The sequence below is a fragment of the Brachyistius frenatus genome, unplaced genomic scaffold, assembly GCF_029030835.1.
Source record: "Brachyistius frenatus isolate BFR_SWC_R1_liver_20210118 unplaced genomic scaffold, ASM2903083v1 Contig_482, whole genome shotgun sequence".
Taxonomy (NCBI): Eukaryota; Metazoa; Chordata; class Actinopteri; family Embiotocidae; genus Brachyistius; species Brachyistius frenatus.
This window is the reverse complement of record NW_027211081.1, coordinates 57,624-81,470: the sequence shown is the minus strand read 5'-3', so window position 1 is coordinate 81,470 and position 23,847 is coordinate 57,624. Positions and strand designations below refer to the sequence as shown.

The window sequence follows — 23,847 nt, the reverse complement described above, 5'->3', positions numbered from 1 at the left end:
TAACCTCCGTTCAGAAAATAAAGTACAAAAACCTGTTCTCTTAAGAGTAGTGCAGCCACAAGGAGACATGAAATTCTCCTGTCAATGTTCAGTAGAGTTATGAGTTAATGAAGAGCAGCTGCTCTGACAGGTGGCTGATTTCACTGACAGCACTCAAGCTGTAGGAGAAGGACGCTGAGTGCACCTAGTGGACAAGTTGGGTGTGACATGAATCTATTAGTTAAACAGAAAACAGAGACTGGTTCTCTTCCCTCTTCACACATTCATCAGAACATCTCCTCCTGAGGTAAAACCGTAACTTTCAGCCTAGTTTTCCATTTATCCATCGAGGCTGCGTCCAACATGAGATTTCCTGTGATTGTTATGCAACGTATATATTTCTCTCTGAACTAGTTTTAAACATAGTTTCTCACAACCTCAGACCACTGAGACCTCTGCTCACTCAGCTAACAGTTGCCTTGATCAGGTTTCAGACAGAAACTTCTGTTTTTAGGTTAGTCACATTTCAAGTGTGAAGTTGTTGTCATTTCAGTTCTTTATGAGGGTCGAACACAAAGTTAAGTTGGTTAACTTCACAGTTTCTGTTGAGCGTCAGTGGAGTGCAGCACCGTGATGTTCATGGAGCAGGGGGAAGTTTCATAAACAAAATCAGCACCTGGGTTCCACACGCTTTTGCGACCACTGGTACATGGACATTTCACCATGGACATGAAACTTGAGCAAAGAGTGCACATAGCATTTTGTGTTGGAGGTTTGGATTGTGTTGTTGCCGGTGAGAAACTTGACCGTTTTCAACACTGTGACCAGGTGCGTTGTCATGTTGGAGAACCCTGTTGCCATTGAATTGTAGTTCAGGTGGTTCACAGTGAATGTTGTCCATCATTGTTGTAGAACTTGGTGTTGCCAGTCTGACCCTGAGGGACGAATTCACGGTGACACAACCCCGAGAGTGTCAAATTAAAACCACCTGGTTGCTCCTGACCTGACGCGCCTGGTTCAGTCTTGAACGGTGACACTCAATGCTTCAGTGGCTTTCTGAAACATTTCAGGAGTCTCCCTTGTTGATTTCCTGAGTTTGACATCCAATTTCATGAGCTCCCTCTTGCAAAATCAGCTCATACCAGTGCTGATGGAAACATAACTCAGGTGCTGATGTTAATTAAGCAACCTGATGAAGCTTGTCGCTCCCTGTGCTCCATGCATGTCATGGTGCGGCGCTGCAGGAGCAGACTTGGAACTTTTAGATCCACCTTTGTAAATTAAGAGAAATGTTTCTTCCTGCATTTAATTAAAGGGTTTTTAATATGATTTGTGTTTGGTTAAGGAGGCTGAGGTGGTCAGGCAGCAATATGTTTATTACAATGTACAGGTAATACATCATCCGTCAATGCACAATCACATCATGTCCACTCCAAAGTTGTTCGCAGCGTGCTTAGGACACGACCAAGAACACAAACGGGTATATTCAGAGTATATACAGTATACAGTAACACTAAAACAAATAGAAGGGGGAAATGTATGAAGGAGCAAAATTATTCTGCAAAGCTAATACTTCTAATCCTGTCCCCCACCATGCCAACCCTTCTGTGTGATTACATCATCATATTATTCAACAACTGTGTGAAAAATGAGAGCAAAGACAGAGAAAACAAGTAGGGATACTTAATCATTGAAAGATATGAACAAAATAAAATGGAAAATATCCTAAACACTATTATGTTTAAATTTCCAACCCTGTTAATGTTCCTATTCAGACAGCTGTGGTAGAGTTCAGTGCAAGCAGTTCTCTGAAGTTTAGGATCAAATATACTTTGCATTTTGGTGCTCAGCACTAGAAACCTGAAGGCCTCCCCTGAATGCATCACCAAACAATGGGAGACAGTCAAACTCACTACTTCTTACCTGAAGAGTAGATTTTATTATACTTGCCTGCAGGAGAGACACAGTTTCACCAGCAGTTCATGGTGGATCTGAAGGGAGAGATATAAGAAGAAAGCATTTATACACATCATATTGAAGCTTGTGCAAAGTTCACTAAGGAAGTTCTGTTTTCTCACATCTCATATTCATTCCTCTGTGGGTGAATATTTGCTTTTCCCGGTTTCCTTTTCTTTTTTCTACATTACATTCTCTTTCCCACGCTGTCCAATCACTCATTCATAATTCATAACTTGCCCAATGACGTGTATTTTTAACCAATCCATTTCACGTGTCACCTGTCTCCACTCATTCAAAGGTCTAAAATCATCACAGAGCTCACAGGCTGCAAACCTAAACACATTTACCAATCACAGCTTAAACTGGGGTCCATCTGTAATGTGACATACTCTACACATGAAGCATTAAGTTTGTTTTCTTAGTCTTAAACCAGCTGGTTCAGTGATGACGGACATGCAGACTGCAGCAAGAGATCAGGTTTCATCAGTGACTCACTCGCCTCGATGTTTCTGCTGCTTCTGTAGAATGGAGTCTGAATCTGATGTGGATGAACTGAAAGTTCGACTGCGACAAAATAGGATAATGAAACAGACAGACGGGAGGAAAAGAGGGAAAAGGTGAACGATGTGGGGAGAAATGATGTTGTTGGTGTAAAAGCTAATAAAGGGAGTTATAAAGCAAATATGTGGAAGACTTCTTATTAGTTTTCTGGAGGTCCATCTGAAAATAATCCCTCATTCATTAGAAAAGAAGATTCAAGAAGACCTGTTTTTGGGGGCGTGTCTGTTTGATTGACAGGCCTGTGGTGCAGTCAGGTTACAGCTATCGGTGGGCGGGACGTAGTATCGTCAGGTTTCCAATCAGATCGGTCAGATCCACCGCTGGCTCCTCCCCCAGCTCGTCCAAATATGGTCACTTCCTGCTCCAAACCGCTTCGAACTAGCAAAGATGGTGACGGACAGAATCAGAACTGGAGGATTCATAACTTTCACAAACCAACGATGACATCACTGATGGTTGATGACATCACTGATGGTTGATGGTTGGGGGCACCTCTGACTGGCTTCCTCTCCATAGCAACAGCTGCTGAATCTTATGGGTATCATAGTATTTAGTGCCACCTCTCATACCAAAGTGACACAAAGGTGAAGTCATTCCAACTAGTTCGGGTGGTATTTTTAAAATAGAGGTTCTCTTCTATGTTGGGGAACGCTGAAGGTCATGAAAAGGACATTTTCCAGTGCAAAAAGACGTGATGGTGAAAAAAATCACCACCAACCGTTCCCAGAAAACTGTATCCGAATTTTCTGGCTGCAAAATCCACTTAAACAAATCCACTGTCTGGAAACACATTCATCACATCCAGGATATAGAGCTGACTGCAGGTTGAAATGTAGTGGTTGTTGTAAAGATAGTAGTGACTCTCAGTTTGAGACCCGTCTGGTCTGCAGCTCGACTCGATGATCTGAGGATCCTGTTACAGGTGAAGGGACCTCCCGCTGCTGGGTGACCTCACAGAAAAATGAACCCAGAACAGCAGCAGTGCTTCACTTTGTATGAAGAGAGTTCAGTAAGTCACAGTAAAGTGTGTAAGACACATGAAGTCACAAGGACAGATAGGTAAATGATTTATTCTGGTGATCGTCCTGCATCATCAGACTTCACGTGTCAAAACAGTTTGTTCTGCTGAGTCACGCTGAAATCCTCACAGCCTGTTGACCTGAAGTATAAATAGTTGTTTACAAGGAATATTTGTCCAAATTGTATCTGAGGTTTTTTTTAGACTGATGCAGCAAAGTGCGAAATACTTCTCATGACAAACCCACATTTCCCAGAAATCCTGCCACCTCCATTTTATGTTTTTTTCCTGATGGGGTTTGTGTTGATGATGAGAGGAGAAGTTGGAGAGCTTTGCAAAGAGCCATATGGGTATTTTATTTAATCTTCTTTAAGTGTGCGGGCAGCCATAATGAAGTTGGCGCTCTGTGGACCTGCAGGAACATGAAGAACATGAAGATACTTTATAGAGGGAGAAACATTTCCACTGAGCAGCTTTCATCAGAATGAATGAGGTGCAATTATATAATCCTGTGTCCATTTTCGACCCGGTATCACGGCAAAGCGTGAAATAGACACGCCCGTCTACTACACCAAAACGTGAGATTGACACGCACCTAAATATCATGTGATGAAGCACTACGTGACCAATGTAGAGCAACAAAGGTATCGACACCAAGCACAAAGGACATTTTTCAGCAGTATTAGGAGGAAGTTGTGGCTCGGTGGCATAAATCTAGATGAATCTCTGACTGCCATGAGTTACCACGAGGTTCAAATCCAGGAGTTGACAGTGTTGTTCTCCTGAAAGTTTAATTTCCTGTAAATCACATGGCTCTAAGCATGCAGTAGGTTTCATTTCTGTCCACTACAAGAAAATGTGTAACTGTCACTGTAAAAGCCAAAGCGTGTCTATTTCATGTTTCTCTGTAGCGGACGGGCGTGTCTATTTCACACTTTGCAGTGATACCGATTTGCCATTTTACCTTATAACATTCATGGCTGATACCCAGTTAATCAGTATACACCTCTTACTTATTTCTTATGTATTGTCATCACCAGGCTTCAACCGTTGTCATGACAAAGCCTCTCCTTCAGTTTTTATGTCTGTGATCTTATGCCTGAGACTGTTTTGTTTTTTTTAGTTAATTTTCAGACACCTGTACTGATGATTCAACCAGGTCAGTTTCACATCCATCCCAGCATCCCTGCCCTCCAAGTGTCAGTCATCAACCCAACTTTTCTCACACGCACCCTGGATGCCTGTAATTGTATACCGAGATGCTTCACAGTCTTGGCAACGATTGGCCAATCGCCAGGCAGCGAGATGGAGGCGGAACCATGACTTGGATTCTTGTCAAAGTAATGTAAATGTCTCTGCATTTAGAGCGACTCATGAACTGGTGGTTTGAAAACCAGCCGTGATGCGATGTGATTGGCTCACACCTGCTTGCGGCTGTCCGGTCTGTTTGTGCTGTTACACCTGTTAAATAAAGAGTAATTTAAACTTCAGTGTTTTCATACAATTGATGTCACTTCTCTCCGTTTCCAGGCTGCTCGCCTCGTGCTTCACCCCGACACTAAATTTAGAGCTGCAGCTCTGGATCTGTTAACATCTGATATAAAAATAGCAAAGGAGGGAAGTGGGCTCACAGCGGAGCAGATACACAGGACGGACTGACAGTAAGCTGTTAAAAGTTAACGGCAGAAACAGGCTGAAGACAGACAGACACAAAGAGACAGACAGGTGCCTGTAAAGCTGCTGTAAAGATTAGAGACAGACAGGTCCAGAGGTTGAGACAGACAGTGGACACACACTGTAGTTCACCTTTAATTGTACTTAGTTAAAACCAGGAATACAAGACAGACTGAGAGACAAAGAGACATCAGGTAAGTCAGGACCAGTTTACTGATTTCTCTGAATTTATTAAACCTGAACAATATATATTTTTCACATTATATGTTTTGTCTGACAATATTTGTAAACAGTGTTGGTGTTGTTGAAAAGAGAAGGTTGGGTTACATAGCTTTGTGCTAAGCTAGGCTGAATAACATACAAACTCAGGGTCATGTGAGCAAAGTCCACAGAGGGAGGTTTGAAAAATGTGAAACCTTCATGGATTAAAAATTCATGATGAAAGTCTGCAGTTGGAGTTGTGCGCTTAACAATTTCATAGACATCTTTTATACAATATACGAGAAATATTTGATTCACGTCGCAGTACCGCGAGCAGTCACTGGGGCAAATTGGCAGCGAGTCTATATGGCACTTCTGTATCCAGCTCTCTTAATACATCCCTGGGCTATCATCTTTAGGCTACATTGATTGTACCCTCTAATCTCTGACATAGACTGGATATAAAAGTGTCCGTAGCTTCAGGTCTGTAAAATGGTTCTGATCCAGAAGTGTCTTCAGCTGCAATACCAGCGAGTGCCACTAGAGGTCGTCTCCAAAAAGCCTCCGGCTCCATAGACTCCCATTCAACTTCTCTCATCAAATCCAAAGTGAATAAAATGTGTCCATCAGTTATCTCGGTGTTGTTAGCTAAAGTCACTCCTTCTTATTAGTTTTCTGGAGGTCCATCTGAAAATAATTCCTCATTCATTAGAAAAGAAGATTCCAGAAGACCTGTTTTTGGGGGCGTGTCTGTTTGATTGACAGGCCTGTGGTGCAGTCAGGTTACAGCTATCGGTGGGCGGGACGTAGTATCGTCAGGTTTCTGATCAGATCGGTCAGATCCACCGCTGGCTTCTCCCCCAGCTCATCCAAATATGGTCACTTCCTGCTCCAAACCGCTCCGAACAAGTAAGATGGTGACGGACAAAAAAAGCACATTATTTACTTCAAACAGACAAGTTTCCTATTTACAACAAAGATGCACATTTAATGAAGTGTAGAAGGCTCATCGTCCAATATGTGATGATAACTTTCACATACACATTTTCAATACAACAAATAAAGCTCAAAACAGCTTAGCCTGGCCGCCGTGGGGCACTTAATAGAAACCACTATCTGTAGCATTAATAACACGAACATACACGAAACAAAAATGTGCTTTTCTTTGAGTTTCCCAACACAAAATGGTGTTAAAAGCAGAGTAAAATAGTTCCGAGAAACAAACTGCACTCTATAAAATGTGACATTAAGTGTTATGTGTGTTTGAAAAGACAATATATTCCTGGATGAGAGAATATATTTGCTGATTTGTATGCGTTGTTACTTCAGTTGTTGAGATCACTGCTATTTAATTCTCTGTCATTTCCACTGGGGACATTTCTTACCATCCTGTGTCGGGAGGTGATGAAAGAGGCCTGAGCTCATATCCGAATTTGAAATCATCATCATTAGTCTGTTAAGTCCGTCTCATTTAACACCGCTAAGTCCCCGAATCCATCCTCCAGACACACAGATTAAAGCCTCTATATCGTTCTCTGTATCACCATTGACTTTATTTCTCGTCTGGTAGTCATTTAAAGGTCCGTACAGATGTTTTTGTAGATCTAGCCTGTTAACTATACCCTTTTTTTTAAATTAGGGTTTTAATTTATCAATTTTTTTTTTTTTTTTTTTAATTAACTAAGACAAAGACACTGTGATGTCTGGGATTTCAAATGTGAAAAAAGCAGAAGGATGGAAAATGACCAAATCTTTGTGAATAATATAGTAAGCACAGAATGAGGATCTCCATCTTTCCCAACTGAGAGCTGTTTTCTTGTTGTTGTTGCTCCTTGAAACACGTTGCTGAGTTGTGTTTAATTATAGAGCGATGCTGGTCGTCTCGTGTCACAGTTAGATGAGTCGGTCTTCAACAGGACGCTGCGCTGAGAAATGGATCAAAACTGGTCAAAGACAGTCCTTTATGTATAAACATATGCGCTTGTAAATATTGTGTTAAATGTTTCATACAACTGTTTTATATACGCAGACTGAGATGAATCAGAAAACCAGTATTTTGTCTTGACATTGTGTTTTTCAGTGAAATTCAGTGAAACTTTAAAATCCTGAATATTATCCCAGGAACAGTTGTGTCCTTTTTGTTGCGCTGTGGTGTGTTCGTGTGCTGTGGGAAATTGTGATAATCTGTTTGAGAAGTTCACAAACTCACATGACCTTTTTTGATTGTTTTCCAGTATAGCTTGTGAACTCAAGTATCAAATCAATTAATCAATTAATCAACCAAACAGGTTAATGTGATTCAAATATATTAATAAGACAAGTTAAATGTTGACAGGAAATCGTTTGAGACTAATTCACACAAGAAACAAAAATTGCAAAACAGTATTAATACCCTCAAAAGAAATTAAATGAATAACACTAATTTACAAAAATAAAAGAATGAAATAAAAGTAGAGCAGATATAATTGCAAAAAAACAAAGAGGGAATAAAACACTCAAAAGCTTTTTAATTCTAATTTTAATTCCCTAATTCTAAGATCCTCAGACTGTTCCAACTTTAAGATACAGTTCCTGCAATCTGGAACAACTAAAAGATACTAAAACTGCCAGAAGACCAGAGAGACGGTCCTGGTTCATAGATTGGCAGCATGTTTGATAAGTGGGCTGCTACAAAACCATTCAGTGGTTTAAAGAGAAGTACAAGAATTTTATTATTAACATATATCTGACGATTCTTCACCACAAAAGCCACAACAGGAACTTTTTTCCAGGAACTTTGTATTACATGCGTTTCCATGGGATGAACCAGGATCTAAATGAAATCCCAGGCAGATTGTTCAACGTGTCCCTGATATGGGAATACTGTAGTACAGGAACCTTTAGGGCGGGGCTTAAAGCACTGAACGTTGCTGATTGGTCAAATGTGTCAGCGTTTTTGCTTTGACTTGTGTGTAAAGCTAGACCTTACAAGTTTATTAAAATCGCCACTGTTTTGTAAAGTTGTGAGCGAAGATAAAGGCTAAAAGAGGAATAAAAGTTCGCTGACATTAGTCCCTGAGACCAAAGTTTCTGAGCAGTTTTGGGGAAAACCTAAGATATAAGTTAACCGGACGTGCTGAAGAAATGCAACCTGCCTGTTGCTGACTGTTATTTCTGCTTCTTTGTGAGCGTCTCCTAGGCGACAGGATGTTGTCAAAAAAAGAGGGTCAGAGGACATTCAGCAACGGGCCTCTGAGAGACCAGTGGGAGAAGAGAGCCCAGAGCCTGGCGGACCAGAACAAGCAGGAGGCCGAGAGGAAGGAGAAGAGCTCCGTCAAAGTGTGAGTTGTTGTTGTCGAACAAACAACTGGCAACACGAACCCCAGAAAGTAGAGCAGAACTGATCGTTGTCATGCGATGGGTGAAATGAACACACATCCAACAAACAATTACTGAATCACTTCCAGCTGCGCAGTTTTATCTTATGATGACTGTCGTGAGGAACTCAGGTCACAAAAAAAATAATCTGAGGATGTCATCGACATTTTTATTTAAAACATACAAACTAGCGTCAGAGCTTGTTGCTAATATCTTAAACAATCTGCGTTCTGTCGCCAATTTACCGTTTTAACATACATTCACTCTTCTTTCTGTTTTGCGCGACTAACCGAGCGAGTGCTTTTCAAAGTAAGAGCCTCAAAATAAAACAGGAAGCGAGACCGTGGAAACTCAGAGGAAGACGTACAAAATAAAACAGCAACTGTCTATAACTGTCTGGCCATCCTTAGATAGAAGCAAAACACATATCAGGTTATTTACATCAGTCGTCACTCTTCATTCTCTATTTCCCATGTAGAACATCCTACGTACACATTACTGCGTATTCAGACATGGGACAGTTTGAAGTTGTTTTATTTTTATGTTATTGACAGTTGTTGGTGCACAACAGTCATTTCTATATGAATAAAATGCAATAGTAGGGAGGCGAGGTCATAAAACAAGGAGAGTCAGGACAAAATGACAGAAATCAACCATAACTACAAGGACGTTTACAAGATTTGTAAAAACAGATTATATCTTATAATTACATTCAATAGTTATGAGAGCCTTTCTAAAAAAAATTACAAGATGTCATCATTACGAGGAAAGAAAACATCTTTTTACAGTTCAAAACCTGTTTATGAATAAATATTTTGAATGCTGTCAAACCTCAGTTAATAACATGAGATGTTTGGTTCACTGAAGCTGTTTTTAACACTAGAAATAATTAAGCAAAGCATCAATTAAATGTTTTTTAGGAGGATGTTTTAAGAGGCCGGTTTTTCTGTGTCTGATAACATCCGGAGTCTCCATGATACGTGGAGGACAAGCAGCCATTACTGTTTTAAAACCTGCACACAGTATGTTATGTATCAAAGGATTTATCTTTTTAAGCACCTTTGCCAATAAAACTGTCCAGCAGACCAAGTAGGACTGATGATATGTTGAAAATAGAGTCATTGAATACATTTAAGATAAAGGACATAATTAAATTTAGTCCAGTTTTAACAAATGGCCTGACATCTTTTCTCAGCTGCTTCATGGACTTCAGAATAAAACTAAAGTAACAAGAGCGAAATCACAGGCTCCATGAAAAATATTTCACTTTTATGAATCAGTATTTAAATCCTCCATGTTTTCGTCATATTCTGAGCAAGTGCAAATACATCACATCCTTGTATTTGTACTTACTTGTATTTGTAATTATTGATGTATTTTTCAATCTGCAGACTCTTCTCAAAGTGGAAGTATCACTGGTCGGTTGTTGCCAATGGCGAAGTGTCAGAGTTCAGCAGGATCACCAGCGGCGCGGATGAAGCCGATTCAGCCAAGCCCAGAATTAAATTCAAAATCGGGCCTCCTCCTCCCAAAACCAAAGCGGCGCCTCCCCCCCCTCCGCCTCCTCCCAGGAGGTCGGCTTCACCCAAACTTAAAAGGCCAAAACGCACAGTGGAAGTAGATGTGTTCAGGCTGTGTTGGAAGGAGTCCTGGATGAGCCTGAAGCCTCCGAAGTATCTTTACCTGAAAGCCAAAGAGATGAAAGCCAGAATCGCCGGTTTCACAACCATCGAGATGGCTGACAACAGGAAGTACAAAGCCGAGCGCTGCGGATCAGAGCCCGAGTGGACGTCTTCGACCAGTAAATGGAGTCAGTCCTGGAAACAGGTACCGAGACCGACACCGAGCGATGGTTTCACATTCAAACATGTCCGTTTCAGGCTGGTCAGGACATGTTTTGGGTTCAAGTTTGACTATTTGAAGTGTGTGTTGGCTTGACGAGGTCGAGGGAACATTCAGTGAGTTGAGACTTTTCTCTAAAGTTTTAATTTAAACTAACCATTATAAATAATAACGTCATGCCAAAGAGTTGCTGTGTAGTAAATTGCACCAACAATCATGGTAAAAACGCTGATCTCAGATTTGTTGTCTCCTGACATGTCTGAAAAAAAAGATCCTGAAAGAAGGACTTCATGGCACCACTCTGCACTATGGAAGGGAAGTCAGCTGGCAAAGCACACTGCTAATGTTAGTTAGCATGCTATTTGTGGAGAATTACTGAAAAGTAAATTATTTTGGTGGTAATTAGACCCAATAAGGTAGAATTAGATGTCTGTGGAGGACCTCCGACCACTAGGTGGGGTTGTAGCACCAGCTTGATGCCGGCCTGAAGGGCCTGATGAAGACTCAAACTAAACTTTTCGATCTCGTGTGTTCTGTGGCCGGCAAAGTAGACATACATGAAATTGACTTGGCATTTTACAGTCATTTATAAACTAATTTCCCTCTGGTGGTTTGGTTTTGTACCATTATTTTACACTATTTATTATTTTACACCATTATTTTGCACGGATGTGCTGATCTGATCTGTGGGGACACGAACATTATAGTCTAAGAGCAACTTGCTTTTCTCGGTAATCACAGAAAACTTGTCAGGCATGATTCTTTGCTGTATTTACAGCTAAATAAACAGGCGTGTCGGAGTCTGGTGCCGTTTACGATGTGAAACCGTTGGATTTAAGTTTACATCTTATGGGGTTTAACTCTGAACATGCCTGTGATTGGTTGACACTCCTGCATGTGCTGGAGTTTTATTACTATCAAAGCACAACCATGTCGACACACTGACCAGACACAACTTAGATTTTACTGTGAAAATCAAGAATCCACAGCAGAGACATCTACAAACTATTGAAAGAAAAAAGTTTGCTTTTTGAATTTTCAAGTGAAAATGACTAAATGGAGTTTTTGATAGATCAGTCGGCTTCTTTCACACCAAACTGGAAAAGTCTTTTCTCCAAGGATTTATCTTTGTCCTCTGTCATGTTGGAACCATGAAAAGAATGGATCGTGTTGAGAGCACACTATGGTCATATCATTGGATACTGAAGCGTTAAGATTTCACCTCATTTGAATTATTACTAACCCAAAACAGAAAACATTCAGAGTTAAGATTACGCAACATCTACCAACGGACCACCACCAGACGCTTGGCTTTGTCCACGGTGGTCCTGTCTTGCAGTATATCTGTTATCATGCCAAGCAGAAGTTCAACAGCTTGGAAATGTAATATAACAGAACATCTCCAGCTCCAGATCTGCAGCTTCTATCAACATAGAACCAAAGTGGAGCAGCTGAGATGTGGTTTTCTGATGGTTTATTTTGTGCTCCATCATCTATTGTAGGAAAATAATATCCTTCAACACCACTCCGTAAAATCCAGTGGGTTTTATCTCTTTTCTTGTTCAGCTGTCATCAGTCTCAAGCTAGATCCTCCGTGACCCAATCAAACCACAAGTGAAGAGAAACTGTGAGCGAGCTACAAATGGGACATATTTTTTAAAGCACCTTTTGTTTTCTTGTTCTTGTTTCCAGGTGAAGAGTCCGGCCCAGCTGGAGCTCTCTGAGGAGAAACAGTTCCAATGGGAGGTTCTGTTCGCCAAAGAAATGGTTTGCAGAGCTGAGATAGGAACATATGGCCTTCCTATCTGGGCTGGCACCTGGAAGATCATGAACTTTGCCTTCAGACAGCAGAAGAAGGACTGGGATCACATCTGGCCTGAATACCAACAAGATATCAGCGACAAGTTTGAACAAATAGAGCAACTGGAGGAGCAGGTGGGGGTCATTCACAAGATCTCTGCATCCTTGTTTCTGATCTTTTGGGCTTTTTAATATTCCTGTTTAAAATATGTACTGTGATGATCATACAGGATGAGCTCGGCTGGGACTGGGAGGATTCATGGAAAATGTCTGAGGCAGAACTCGACACAGAAGACATAACGGACGACATCACAGACGACATCACAGACGACGACGCAGACGACATCACAGACTACGACTCAGACTACGACACAGACGACGACGCACTAAGTGGAAGCTCCTCCACCACCGACACCGAAGTCGTTATCAGGATACATGATGTCTTCATGCCAGGATGGAGCCAATCATGGCTGCTCTCTGCAGCTCCTCCGGAGGAGCATGAAGAGCGTGAGAGAAGCTGGAGCTCCTGCTGGGGGTTCAGTCAGCAGTTCAGGTGGGTGTTTGCTGGGCATGTCATGTTTGGTACTAAACTCAACAAGAGCTTTTTCATCATGGATATATGCTGGGATCAATTTCATGAATGACAAGGCTTTTGATATTTAATATTTAGCCAAAAACAGAGAAGACCAAAATCAACAACCTCTTTCTCCATCTGCTGATACTTTATGACCTTCTGTTGCTCACTGCAGTTTCTACTGAAGATGTAAATAAGTTAAATGTGATTCGTTGATTTAATTTAATTGAATTTAAGTCACTACATGAATATGTGTCCGTTCACCCTCTATAGAGAATCGTTTGCAGTCGTTCCATCCTACTGGGCGTTGACCTCCAGTTAATTTAACCAATCAGACACTCTGCCACCGCTGCAGCGACCTACCATGTACAGAATATTTTTTAATATAAGCCAGCAGCTTGACGAGGAGCTGAGTGTTTTATTCTGCACTGAACGTTGGACAATTATTTTCCGGTCAGCAAGAGTAGACAAATATTAATGCTGTGCTCATCAGCAGCCGTCCAATCACAGTGAAGAAGGGGCAGGACAAACGCAGGTAACCACCGATGCTGGTCTCTGATTGGTCCACCCTTCAGAGCGGCTGTACAAACGCTCTGTATTCAGAGAAGAGAACTGAAGCTGTGAGCGAGTAGGTGCAGATAGGCTATGATTTCATATCCAACAATGCCAAATCAATAATCAATAACCAACCTCTTTTATCTTCACAACCTACATCAGTCACTTCCTTGCAGTAAATGATGATTCCAGATGCTGCTATTTTACTGTAGAAAGTTTATTCATGAGTGAGTGAGAATTCTTCCACTGACAGAAATAACCTTCAATATTTGGACACATTCAATGTCCGTTGTTGATTCGGGGTCCCTGATGAAGGCAAACGTGCACAGATACGATAGACACCAGAGATAGGCTAGACACCAGAGATAGGCTAGACACCAGAGATAGGCTGGAAACCAGAGATAGGCTAAACACCAGAGATACGCTAGACACCAGAGATAGGCTGGAAACCAGAGATAGGCTAGACACCAGAGATAGGCTAGACACCAGAGATAGGCTGGACACCAGAGATAGGCTAGACACCAGAGATAGACTAGACACCAGAGATAGGCTAGACACCAGATATAGGCTAGACACCAGAGATAGGCTGGACACCAGAGATAGGCTAGACACCAGAGATAGGCTAGACACCAGAGATACGCTAGACACCAGAGATATGCTAGACACCAGAGATACGCTAGACACCAGAGATACGCTAGACACCAGAGATAGGCTAGACACCAGATATAGGCTAAACACCAGAGATAGGCTAGACACCAGAGATAGGCTGGACACCAGAGATAGGCTAGACACCAGAGATAGGCTAGACACCAGAGATAGGCTGGAACCAGAGATACGCTAGACGCCAGAGATACGCTAGACACCAGAGATACGCTAGACACCAGAGATAGGCTGGACACCAGAGATAGGCTGGACACCAGAGATACGCTGGACACCAGAGATACCAGAGATACGCTAGACACCAGAGATACGCTAGACACCAGAGATAGGCTGGACACCAGAGATAGGCTGGACACCAGAGATAGGCTAAACACCAGAGATACGCTAGACACCAGAGATAGGTTGGACACCAGAGATAGGCTAGACACCAGAGATAGGCTAGACACCAGAGATAGGCTGGACACCAGAGATAGGCTGGACACCAGAGATACGCTAGACACCAGAGATACGCTAGACACCAGAGATAGGCTGGACACCAGAGATAGGCTGGACACCAGAGATAGGCTAGACACCAGAGATAGGCTAGACACCAGAGATAGGCTAGACACCAAAGATACGCTAGACACCAGAGATAGGCCAGACACCAGAGATACGCTAGACACCAGAGATAGGCTAGACACCAGATATAGGCTAAACACCAGAGATAGGCTAGACAACAGAGATAGGCTGGACACCAGAGATAGGCTAGACACCAGAGATAGGCTAGACACCAGAGATAGGCTGGAACCAGAGATACGCTAGACGCCAGAGATAGGCTGGACACCAGAGATAGGCTGGACACCAGAGATACGCTAGACACCAGAGATACCAGAGATACGCTAGACACCAGAGATACGCTAGACACCAGAGATAGGCTGGACACCAGAGATAGGCTGGACACCAGAGATAGGCTAAACACCAGAGATACGCTAGACACCAGAGATAAGCTGGACACCAGAGATAGGCTAGACACCAGAGATAGGCTAGACACCAGAGATAGGCTGGACACCAGAGATAGGCTGGACACCAGAGATACGCTAGACACCAGAGATAGGCTAGACACCAGAGATAGGCTAGACACCAGAGATAGGGTGGACACCAGAGATACACTAGACACCAGAGATACGCTAGACACCAGAGATAGGCTAGACACCAGAGATAGGCTGGACACCAGAGATAGGCTGGACACCAGAGATACGCTGGACACCAGAGATACACTAGACACCAGAGATAGGCTGGACACCAGAGATACACTAGACACCAGAGATAGGCTGGACACCAGAGATAGGCTGGACACCAGAGATAGGCTAAACACCAGAGATACGCTAGACACCAGAGATAGGCTGGACACCAGAGATAGGCTAGACACCAGAGATAGGCTAGACACCAGAGATAGGCTGGACACCAGAGATAGGCTGGACACCAGAGATACGCTAGACACCAGAGATACGCTAGACACCAGAGATAGGCTGGACACCAGAGATAGGCTGGACACCAGAGATAGGCTAGACACCAGAGATAGGCTAGACACCAGAGATAGGCTAGACACCAAAGATACGCTAGACACCAGAGATAGGCCAGACACCAGAGATACGCTAGACACCAGAGATAGGCTAGACACCAGATATAGGCTAAACACCAGAGATAGGCTAGACAACAGAGATAGGCTGGACACCAGAGATAGGCTAGACACCAGAGATAGGCTAGACACCAGAGATAGGCTGGAACCAGAGATACGCTAGACGCCAGAGATAGGCTGGACACCAGAGATAGGCTGGACACCAGAGATACGCTAGACACCAGAGATACCAGAGATACGCTAGACACCAGAGATACGCTAGACACCAGAGATAGGCTGGACACCAGAGATAGGCTGGACACCAGAGATAGGCTGGACACCAGAGATAGGCTAAACACCAGAGATACGCTAGACACCAGAGATATAGACACCAGAGATAGGCTAGACACCAGAGATAGGCTAGACACCAGAGATAGGCTGGACACCAGAGATAGGCTGACACAGAGAGAGATACGCTAGACACCAGAGATACGCTAGACACCAGAGATAGGCTAGACACCAGAGATAGGCTGGACACCAGAGATAGACACCAGAGATACACTAGACACCAGAGATAGGCTAGACACCAGAGATAGGCTAGACACCAGAGATAGGCTGGACACCAGAGATAGGCTAGACACCAGAGATACGCTAGACACCAGAGATAGGCTAGACTAGACACCAGAGATAGGCTAGACACCAGAGATAGGCTGGACACCAGAGATACACTAGACACCAGAGATAGGCTAGACACCAGAGATATAGGCTAGACACCAGAGATAGGCTGGACACCAGAGATAGGCTAGACACCAGAGATAGCTAGACACCAGAGATAGGACACCAGAGATAGGCTGAACACCAGAGATAGGCTAGACACCAGAGATAGGCTGGACACCAGAGATACGCTAGACACCAGAGATAGGCTGGACACCAGAGATAGGCTAGACACCAGAGATAGGCTAGACACCAGAGATAGGCTAGACACCAGAGATAGGCTGGACACCAGAGATACGCTAGACACCAGAGATAGGCTAGACACCAGAGATAGGCTGGACACCAGAGATAGGCTAGACACCAGAGATAGGCTGGACACCACCAGAGATAGGCTAGACACCAGAGATACCAGAGACACCAGAGATAGGCTAGACACCAGAGATAGGCACCAGAGATAGGCTGAACAGCACACCAGAGATACACAGAGATAGACACCAGAGATAGGCTGGACACCAGAGATACGCTAGACACCAGAGATAGGCTGGACACCAGAGATACGCTAGACACCAGAGATAGGCTAGACACCAGAGATACGCTAGACACCAGAGATAGGCTGAACAGCAGAGATACACTAGACACCAGAGATAGGCTGGACACCAGAGATACGCTAGACACCAGAGATAGGCTGGACACCAGAGATAGGCTGAACAGCAGAGATACACTAGACACCAGAGATACGCTAGACACCAGAGATACGCTGGACACCAGAGATAGGCTGAACACCAGAGATACACTAGACACCAGAGATAGGCTAGACACCAGAGATACGCTAGACACCAGAGATAGGCTGGACACCAGAGATACACTAGACACCAGAGATACGCTAGACACCAGAGATACGCTGGACACCAGAGATAGGCTGGACACCAGAGATAGGCTAGACACCAGAGATACGCTAGACACCAGAGATAGGCTAGACACCAGAGATAGGCTGGACACCAGAGATAGGCTAGACACCAGAGATAGACTAGACACCAGAGATAGGCTGGACACCAGAGATAGGCTGGACACCAGACTGAAGAGATGCAAAGACTCAACCACATATTTGTGGTGGTTTTGCATCTCACTTTGTTTCTGTCGGACCTGTGGAGACTCGATTCATTCAGCAATCTTTCCATGGATGAAGGAACAGATGTGGTTTCATATCCACTCTGTTAAGAATACATTTCAATGCTCAGTTTTTCTGTTGTAGGTGAAGCTGATTTGACCAATCTTAAACTATATCCACAGATGGTGCAGAGCTTCACTGAAGTCCCAACATCAGCACAGCGCCATGTTGGAGAGGAGACGCAGATCTACCAACCTCTTCCTCACATCAGAGCTAGACGATGACATCATAGACAGCGTGGAGTGGACTGAGGCCTGGAGGGCTCCTAAAGGATGGATTCAACCAGAGGAGGAAGAGGAGGAGGAAGAAGATGAGAGTGAAGCAGGAGAAACAGTGGAAGGCACAGAGGAGGAGGAGGATAAAGGAGTAGACAATGAAGAGGATGAAGAGGAGGAGGACGATGAAGGTGTTGAAGAGGAGGAGAGAGCTGTCTACAAAAATGAAGAGGGCAAAGTAGTAGACAGTGAGAAGAAAGACAAAGACTTTAACAAGGAGGAAGAGGAGGAGGAGGAAGAGGAGGAAGAAGAGGAGGAAGAGGAGGAGGAGGAAGAAGAAAAGAAGAAGAACATGGATATGGATAAGGAAAAGAGAAGTGGAAGAGAAGTAGAAGAGGAGAAGGGCAAGGAGACGGAGGAGGAGGAGGAAGAGGAGGAGGAGGAAGAGGAGGAGGATGAAGACGCAAAGAAGAAGTACATGGATGTGGATAAGGAAAACATAAGCGGAGGAGAAGAGGAAGAGGAAAAGGGCAAAGATGTCAATGAGAAGGAAGAGGATGACCTAGAAGGAAATGAGAAGAATGAGGACAATGAGGAAGAGGAGGAGAAGGAAGAGGAAGAGGAGGATGAAGCAGAAAACGACGTTGAAGTCAACAAATCAAACAAGAAGGATGAAGAGGAAGATGAGGAAGACGAGGAAGAAGAGGATGAAGATGTTGACAATGAGAAGGACAAGGAAACACAGGACGAGGAGGATGAAAGAGTAAACAAAGACACGGATGTGGACAAGGAAAAAGAAAGCAAAGAAGATGATGAAGAGGAGAAGTACGAAGATGCAAAGGAGGAGGTGGAGGAGAGTGAAGAAGAAGATGAAGAAGAGAAAGACAAAGTTGTGCATTTAGGAAAGAAGAAACAGGAGGAAGACCAAGAGGGAAACAAGAATGGTGAGGACAATGAAGAAGATGACGAAGATGAAGAGGAGGAGGATGAAGAGGAGGAGGAGAAGGAGGAAGTAGAAGAGTTAAATAAGAAGCAGGAAAAAGACAAAAACATAAATAAAAACACTGAGGATGATGAAGCAGAAACGGAGGATAAAAAATCAGAGAAGGAGGATGAAGAAGAAAAGGAGGAGGAGGAAGAACTAGATGAGGAGACTGCAGAAGGAAAAGAAACTGACCAAATAAACAAAGACAAGGACAAGAACATAGAAGATGAAGAGGAAGAGGAGAACGAGGTAAACAAAGAGAAAGAAAAACATGAGAATGACGAGGATGAAGAGGAAGACGAGGAGGAAGAGGAGACAGAGGAGGATGAAGACGACAAGGATGAGAAAGATGTCAAATCAAAGGAAGAAAAGGATGTGAAAAATGAAGATGAAAAAGATAACAGCAAGGAGGAGGAACAGGAGGAAGAAGAGGAGGAAGAGGATGATGAAGAAGAAGATGAGGATGAAGATGATGAAATACATAAGGACAAAAAGAAAGAGAAAAAAGAGGACATCAAAAAAGTAGATAAGGAGGAGGAGGAAGATGAAGACGAGGAAGAGGAGGAAGAAGAGGAGAAGGATGATGTTAAAGCACATCGAAAGAAGGAAGACAATAAAGTCGACAATGAAGATGATGAAGAGGCCGAGGATGAGGAAGAAGATGAAGATGATGAAGAAGAGGACAATGAAGAGGAGGATGAAGAATCAGAGAAGAAAGATGTTAAAGCACATATGAAGGAGGAAGACAATAAAGAGAAGGACAAAAAAGTCGAAAATGAAGAGGAAGAAGATGAAGATGATGAAGAAGTGGATGAAGAGGACGATGATGAAATACATAAAAAAGACAAAGAGGAAGACAAAAAAGTGGGCACTCAGGAGGATAAGGATGATGAAGAGGAGGAAGAGGAAGACACCGGTGAAGCAGAGAAGATAAATGCTGAGGAAGAGAAGAAGGTGAAGAAGCGTCGGAGACGCGTCACAGCTGACGTCCCGCTGCACCTGCAGTTCCACAAACTCACCGCGTCCTTCGCCTCCTGGAAGCAGTCGTGGGCGGTGGCGGTGGCGCACACAGGGGGCGAGGACGAGGAGGAAGACGAGGAGGAGGCGGGCGAGGAGGAAGAGGGCTGGCGAGCTTGGAAGGAGTCGTGGAGGATTTGTCGCTGGAGGAAGCCGGACGAGGACGAGGTGGTGTGTTTCTCCGCGCAGCGCCGGACTCACGGACTCACGGGGCTGACAGGGGGGGGGGGCACGCCGGAGACGGAGTGGACCCTCAGCTGGAAAATGAACAACGCTGCTGCGACGGAGGAAGAGGACACTGAAGAAGAGGAAGAAGAAGAGGGGGAGGAAGAAGAAGAGGGGGAGGAAGATGAAGAATGTTGAAATGTTCACAAAGATGTTGAGTTGTGAAGGACAACGACATTTTAAAGTGTTGCTGAAGTTGGCGGGGTCGGGAATCGAACCTGTGACTAAACGAGTCGATGGTATCGGCTGTTGTTTTATGAGGAAGTTGTTCCTTTCAGTCCAAATCTTCCTTCTTCCCGTGTTTCCCTCAGAGTCCGCCTCGTTTCTTAATAACTGCAACCAATCTCTGTTGTCATCGATTGGCAGCAAATAGATGAACATCACTTGTTACCTGAACATCTTCAGATCTGTCAGCCCTGAGGAACACTGCTCACCTGGCGTGTGCGTTTCCTCTCGCGTGCCGCTCAGGTGTGCGTGTGCGTGTGCGTGTCCACATCGGCTGCGTGTTCTGCATCAGTGAGTGTCTCTTTGATAACGGCCATTAGTGTTGCATTTTTTAATGTATGACAAGTGATAAGTAGTGATCACAAAGAGGAGTTTTGTTCACCCTCGTTTAGAGCGAGAGAGAGACACACACACACACACACACACACACACACACACACACACACACACACACACACACACACACACACACACACACACACACACACAGGAGCAGGAGGGCGAGACAGATCATCAAGATATAACTGAAGCCCTCACTGGGTTTCTGCTGTGATTTGATGACACGGTTTCCCTGTTATATCTTAGAGGAGGATATTCTATACGGTTCTATGATACAAATGACGTGTTGCTGCTATAATTCATTCGTATAGACGCAGGAATGAAACGACGCCACGGAGCAACAGGTAATGCACTCAAAAAGACATTTAAAATCAATCATGCACACACCTTTCTTTTTTTGTGTGCAAAGCTGCAGGAGGCTCACGTTGCCGTTTGTACGCTGTTTTACGGGCTGCTCGTTTCCTCGAGTTTCCAGAGGTGGTAAAGAGTGAACAGTTAGCATGAACCATGGAGGCACTGCAGCCATGTTCATTATGAATACGCCTGCTTGAAGTAAACTGGAGGTATTCCTCAGCAAACCTCAAAGTTTAACACTAAATGAGACATTTCAGGAAACAAACAGCTGGATAAGAACATCCAACATGAAAGCAAAACTTTGGTATCTGAAAGAAAAAAGACACAAAACGACCTCGATAAGAAGAGCCGCGTTCTTATCGAGGTCGTTTTGTGTCTTTGTTTTAATGGATGCACAAAAGACAGTTTTGAGAGCAAATTTCTTGCACTGCGATCAGAAATCAAGATGTAAGTTAAAACATATGAACTGGTTTTGTAGCCGGAGTCATTGCTGTCAGTTTATTTAGAGGTGAGATCTTAGATCAGCTGCTGAGAAAGTGTGAGCGGCTAAATGAAGTGATTTGTTGGAAATCTGTGACCTCTGACCTGAAGCTTTATTTCCTGAAAGGTGTGGTGATGTCATCAGTGTGTAAACGTGGCCACCTGGAGTCTGGAGTCTTGTTCTCTCTCTTCACACTGTAACTGATTCCTCTGGACGCTGTCAGAAGATGATAAACTACCTTCTGCTGCTCAAAATACAAAAGAACACCATAAAGTGAGCAGTTAATGTTCAATGAACTGGATGGAGTGACGGTCTGAAAGTACGCAGCACTTTAACAAAGACCACAGACATAAACGAAGAATTTATCAAACTGTGTAAAAAGTGTCTTTACTGCATCGTTTTATGTTCAAAGTAAAGAAATGTTAAACTACAAGTTTTACTAAAGTTACAAACCAAACATGTATTAAATTAAATGGTCTGTGTTTTGTTTTTGACACATTTTAACTCCATTTTATGTCTTTATTTAGTGTCAGATGATGAAGAAAAGAGATTCAAGAAAATGTATTTCAATCTCCATTAAGTATTTATTTATCATGTATTTACATGTTTATTTCTTTTACTGAAGTCATTCTTCTTCCTTCATATGCACAGATCTCTTTTTGTGGTCATAAAAGGTTTCTTTCACTTTGTCCTGAAACACATTATTATAAAGTCCATTAGATGAATTCCTCCAAAGTTCACTTGCTGCCTTCAGTCTGACCGAGTATTCATATTTCTAGTTATCCTCATTTCATAATGTCATAAAACATCATAGAACTCACTTTGTGTCACAAAAAGTAGAAGAAAAAACACATGTAGTTCAACATTTTTAAATTCTACTTCAGATAAAATCACTATGACATATTCAGGAAGGAAATCTAAAGCTGAGGAAAACTAAACTCACACCTTTAAAAAAAACCTGAAGTGGAAAGTGGGTTTTGATCTCTTTCATTAACATTGAAAGAGAAATAAATTAATATTAAAGAGCATCGTGGTACACTTGTACAACATAAACATTACACCTGAATCCTGATCTTCCTAAAATCGTGAAAAGTTCCAGGATGTTTTGGTCTCATAATGTCAGATGCAGCTGAGCTACAACAAGTTCCTCATATTTGTAAAATATAAATCATGAAATCAGAAGCGCGTCGGTAGATACTTCATAGCAAAGGCAGGATTAGGAAATGAGGTGTGTTTTTAGTTTTCTCCAGTCACTTTCCGGACAGTTAACGTCATGAATCTACTCACTCCGACACACTAGGTGGCGCTATGCACCGAGAACACGTGTTTACGACCTGCCAATAAAGCAGAAGAAGAAGACGTGCGGAAGTGGTCGGTAGAATTTACGAGGACATTTTAAAACATTTAGAGTTGATTTTTAGATGAAATGGCGCCGCGGGAGGAAATGAAAGAGAAATGGAGCCTCAGGGCGGTGAAGGCTTTCCAATCATGGAAAACGGGCCGGCATTTGTGAAGGCCCGGTCCGTCCGGCGGCCCGGTGGGACCGGAACCTGCAGGGTGGTACCGGAGCCCCCCCCGGTGGGACCGGAACCTGCAGGGTGGGACCGGAGCCCCCCCCCCCCCGGTGGGACCGGAGCCTGCAGGGTGGTACCCCCCGGTGGGACCGGTGGTACCGGAGCCTGCAGGGTGGTACCGGAGCCCCCCCCCCGTGGGATCGGAGCCTGCAGGGTGGTCTGGTGTTTGGCCTGCAGCAGGATGCTTCTTTTTTTATTTGATCTGCAATAATGATGAAATATAAATATATCATCTCATATAATATAAATATCTCATATAATATAAATATCTCATCTCATATAATATAAATATCTCATCTCATATAATATAAATATCTCATATATTATAAATATATCATATAATATAAATATCTCATCTCATAATATAAATATCTCATCTCATATAATATAAATATATCATCTCATAATATAAATATCTCATCTCACATAATATAAATATATCATCTCATATAATATAAATATATCATCTCATAATATAAATATATCATCTCATAATATAAATATCTCATCTCATATAATATAAATATATCATCTCAATATAAATATCTCATATAATATAAATATATCATCTCATATAATATAAATATATCATCTCATATATAAATATCTCATCTCATAATATAAATATCTCATCTCATAATATAAATATATCATCTCATAATATAAATATCTCATATAATATAAATATCTCATCTCATATAATATAAATATATCATCTCATATATTATAAATATATCATATAATATAAATATCTCATCTCATATAATATAAAT

The 23,847-nt window shown here is 42.8% G+C and overlaps 1 protein-coding gene across 2 annotated transcripts; it reads left to right on the top strand.

The window, feature by feature from the left end:
* Positions 1-5,144: 5,144 nt before the first annotated feature.
* On the top strand, positions 5,145-22,184 carry LOC138614330 (uncharacterized). 2 transcript variants are annotated; one of them, XR_011310264.1, is made up of 7 exons: positions 5,145-5,385; positions 8,571-8,712; positions 10,141-10,576; positions 12,284-12,526; positions 12,622-12,944; positions 17,782-20,617; positions 21,627-22,184. XR_011310264.1 is itself a non-coding variant. In XM_069687700.1 (6 exons), exons 2-6 carry the CDS (start codon positions 8,579-8,581, stop codon positions 20,237-20,239), a joined length of 3,594 nt encoding a protein of 1,197 aa, XP_069543801.1. In that variant the 5' UTR covers positions 5,145-5,385; positions 8,571-8,578; the 3' UTR covers positions 20,240-22,184. The 2 variants fall into 2 exon arrangements, 1 of the variants encoding a protein (XP_069543801.1); XM_069687700.1 differs by having other exon boundaries at positions 17,782-22,184.
* The last annotated feature ends 1,663 nt before the right edge of the window (positions 22,185-23,847 follow it).